General features: G+C 40.4%; 1 protein-coding gene across 1 annotated transcript; it reads right to left on the bottom strand.

Annotated features, from left to right (window-relative positions):
- Positions 1-370: 370 nt before the first annotated feature.
- LOC308101864 (hydroxycarboxylic acid receptor 3-like) lies at positions 371-1,627 on the bottom strand. Its single transcript, XM_080451374.1, has one exon. It carries the CDS (start codon positions 1,609-1,611, stop codon positions 616-618), a length of 996 nt encoding a protein of 331 aa, XP_080307500.1. The 5' UTR covers positions 1,612-1,627; the 3' UTR covers positions 371-615.
- Between the last annotated feature and the right edge of the window lie 2,314 nt (positions 1,628-3,941).

The raw sequence follows: 3,941 nt of genomic DNA, 5'->3' as shown, positions 1-3,941 counted from the left end.
TTTAGTGCTCTCTCCTGATTGGCCTAAATGTTGTCACCTACCTGAAAATGTATATTCTGTTTACTAAAGAGCTGGAGAGACCCCTGCGACCAAACAAACGCTCTGTAACAATGATTACTATTGTACTTTAGTACTTTAACCATTTTTAACAAAATAAATAATAATGCCAAAAAATGTCACTTACTCTACCTTTAAGTACATGTACTGTGGCTTAACATTAGCATTGTATATACAGTATATATATATATATATATATATATATATATATATATATAAACATACATACATATGTATACATACAAAAGAACACTCGTCTAGACCCCATTAATACAAAACATGAACCTTCAAAAGAAGAAACCGCACACTCCAACAGAAATGCAGCATGACTTGCTTTATTGCACAACGTGTTGTGTACACACACACACACACACACACACACACACACACACACACACACACACACACACTCACACTCACACTCACACTCACACACACACACTATTATTTTTACACCATTATATACTGTATATAAAATCAGCTTTGAAAGAGCCTTGGAAGATAATGCCTGTATTTGAGTAGGAATCTTGGTGATAATAGTTCCTTTGTTTTCATGTGTCACATTTGGCTGATGGTCTTGGACCCTGTGTCTCGATTGTCCAGTTCTTCTGCAGTGTCCCCTGGTTCTGCAGTGTCCCTTGCTTGATGTGGTTGAAACGCTCTCTTGGCGATTTTTTGGAATGCAGGGCTGGAGAGGTAGTAGACAACAGGATTCAACGTGCTGTTGAGATAGGTCAGGGTAAGGGCGACGTAAAATGCTTCGTCCAGATCTTCCACTTCGTCGTGATGGCCATGATCGTCATGATGTTCAGACGCAGAATGGCTCTGGATCCAGGCCTGTACCTGTGTAATGTTACTTGGGAGGAAGCAGACAATGAAGACGACCACCACTGCTGTGATGAGCCACAGAGCCTTTTTGATCTTGGCATGTTGAGCCAGCTGTCCCCTTCTCAGATGAGCAATGATTTGGAACGTGCAGTAGAGTATTACGACCAGGGGCAGCCAGAAGGAGAGCACAAACACAGATCTATGCCACGTCAGACTAAACCCCTCTTCTTCCAACTCAACCGTAAAGCTCTCGCAGTGGATTGTATCGTTTCTTCTTGGTATAGCCAGGATATGAGCAGTCATGGAGATGGTGACCACCCACAGTCCAGCCGCACAGCACACGGCTTTGCAGATACTTAAAGAATTGATGGGATGGTGGGGATGCACCACACGCACATACCTGTCCACAGCAACAGCCAACAAGAACATGATACTTCCGGTGCGGTTCATTGCAAACATGAAGAGATTGACGTTGCAGAAAGTATAGCCGAACTCCCAGTTCATCTCAGATAAATAGTAGCTTGCACGGAACGGCAGAGCTGCAATGAGCAGAAAGTCCGCCAGTGCCAGGTTGAATAGGAGGACGGTGCTGCTCTTCCAGGGCTTCAGATGGAAACAGAAGATCCAGAGAGCCAGGCCATTACCGACAACACCCAGAATAAACTCGATGATAAGTACTGGAGGTAGCGCTTGGATGAGCAAAGTTTCGTTGAAATGGTGGTGCATTTTCGCGTGCGGTATGTCTCGGTTTGTTGGATACAGGTCCACCGCACCGAATAAGCAAATTGTTATTGCGTGCTTATAAGAGGCGGCACTTGCTGAGCATACTGTGGAAGCACTGTGGTTTGGAGGATGGCGCTTTTAGTCAGTCACAGGAAACCCACCAAGGGGGTTTATTAGAAGATGTTTGTTTTTTGCACAGCACATCCCCAAAATGTGGTCACTTTACTGGCGCTATGTGCATGTTAGTATAAAACGGAACCTCTCTCTGCGATGCGAGTGTGTGTAATGCGTATAGCCAACGCCCTCCACTCCTTCCTAACCCATTCGATCCGGGAACTCATCTATGTCATTTTAGATTTATTTGGCTATTAAAAAATAGCAGATGTACAAGCTCGTGAAAATTTGTGCAAATCTTTGAATATGTATAAATATTTAACTCAAATCTTTGCCTCTGCATGTCCCTGAAACAAAATATTTTGAGATGGGGCCAAGTACATTTTGGGTGGTCCTTGACAAGTTTGAGAACCACTGATATTATAGCAACATATATGTTTTTTTTCTAAAAAAAAAAACTGTTAGGATTTAGAAGACATTTGTAGAATCCCCAGAAGCAAAGATTTCGCTTTAAAAAAACTTTTTGCAGATCTACAAGCTCTTTCATTCAAAAATAGCAGATCTTCGGTGCCGCGCTACAAGCTTGTAGATCTGCTATTTTTGAATAGCCCAAAGTATACAATAATGGTTATAGCAAAAATGTAAAATGACACAGTATGTGTTCCCCGATTGAATGGGCTAATAATATCCAGCATCAGGGTCTGGACCGCTGTCATGCCTCAGTCTGTCCACGTAGGTGGTGCTCCCCCTTCCCATCCTAGTTGTGCCTTGAGTTGGCTCCCACAGTATCAGTGGCCTGTGCCTGACATAGTGCCCAGCCAGCCTAATCCTTCTCTTTCTGTTATTACCCGTGACCTGTGGACTGAAATGTTTTTTCTTTCCCTCACTCACACCAGTGTTAATTTCGTCGACTAAAACTATGACGAAAAATGTTTGTCGACTACCTTTTTTTCTTTGACGAAAACTAAATAAAAACTAAGCTATGATGACTAAAACTAAGATAATATATCTATATTGTCAATTTTGTCAACAAATAAAAAGTAGACGTTTTTGTGGAGAAGAGATCCAGTAGAACTAAGACAAGTAATTTTATGTTTGGTTGCACTCTGGAGTTGCCCTCTGAAAATAGTCGATCTACATTAAGCTCACAACATGTCGCGCTGTGATGCGTTGTGAGCTTATAGATCGGCTACTTTCAGCATGCAACCAAGTGTAAAATCAGGCACTATACAACGCCAACAAGGCACCGCCAAAATACATTTTAGTCGACTAAATCAACTGTAGATTTAGTCGACTATAATCTTTTGATATTTAGTCGACTAAAACTAGACCAAAACTAAAATATTTCAGATGACTAAAATATGACTAAAACTAAATGAAATTTTATTCAAAAGACTATGACTAAAACTTAATAAAAATGTACTGTCAAAATTAATGCTGATTCACACACAAAGGTACCAGACACAGTAAGTAAGTAACACAGAAAGTTACAAAACATCATACTGCACAAGAAAAACCTCATACCAGACAGGAAATGCAATAAAAAAAAGAAAAAAAAAGGAACTGTCTGTGGCATGGTGACTGGCATTTTAAGTACTGTATATTGTGCACACCCGAATGTAATGAACAGAGTAGCCATGAATGACAGAATAAAATAGATATTGAATCAGAATAAAAACAGAGTGATTAGGCTATTACTAGATTTCTCTCACAGTATAATTTTTTTTGCATAATAAAAAAATCATGCCTAACACATACCTCAAACTAGAAAAAGTGGTCTCCGCCAGGTCAGGTAGGTTATTGTGGGCCAGCAATGTTCGGAATTCGCCAATCAGAATGGAATATGAAAAATCGGATGGAACCATCGATTTGCATGATGTTTGGACAAAATTTGTATGAGTAATTAAAAAAAAAATCAGCCTCCTGGTGGTGCTAATAGGGCAATGTTAAAAGGGTGGCATTTGTTCCTCAACGTATTGCAAATGTGCGTGCAAAGTTTCACCGCAATCGGACGCTGCGTTCATGATTTGCGGCATTTTGTTCAAAACGGGCCACTCCTGCAAACTTTAGATGTCAACACACTGGTTTCATTGCTTTATTTATTATTGGTCACTTATAAGGGTTTAATGTTGGCAGTTTTTGCAGATCATGCCGCTTTTCAGTAAACTACAATCGAATGTATGACATTCCACTGTTCAGTCAATCAGAATGATTTGGTA

The sequence above is a fragment of the Gymnoscopelus braueri genome, assembly GCF_963280865.1.
Source record: "Gymnoscopelus braueri genome assembly, chromosome: 15".
Lineage (NCBI taxonomy): Eukaryota > Metazoa > Chordata > Actinopteri > Myctophiformes > Myctophidae > Gymnoscopelus > Gymnoscopelus braueri.
The sequence above is the reverse complement of the archived record's forward strand: the minus strand, read 5'-3'. Positions and strand labels throughout refer to the sequence as shown.

Coding starts and splice junctions, on each gene's coding strand:
- LOC308101864 (XM_080451374.1), bottom strand. CDS start 1,611: ATGCACCACCATTTCAACGAAACTTTGCTCATCCAAGCGCTACCTCCA.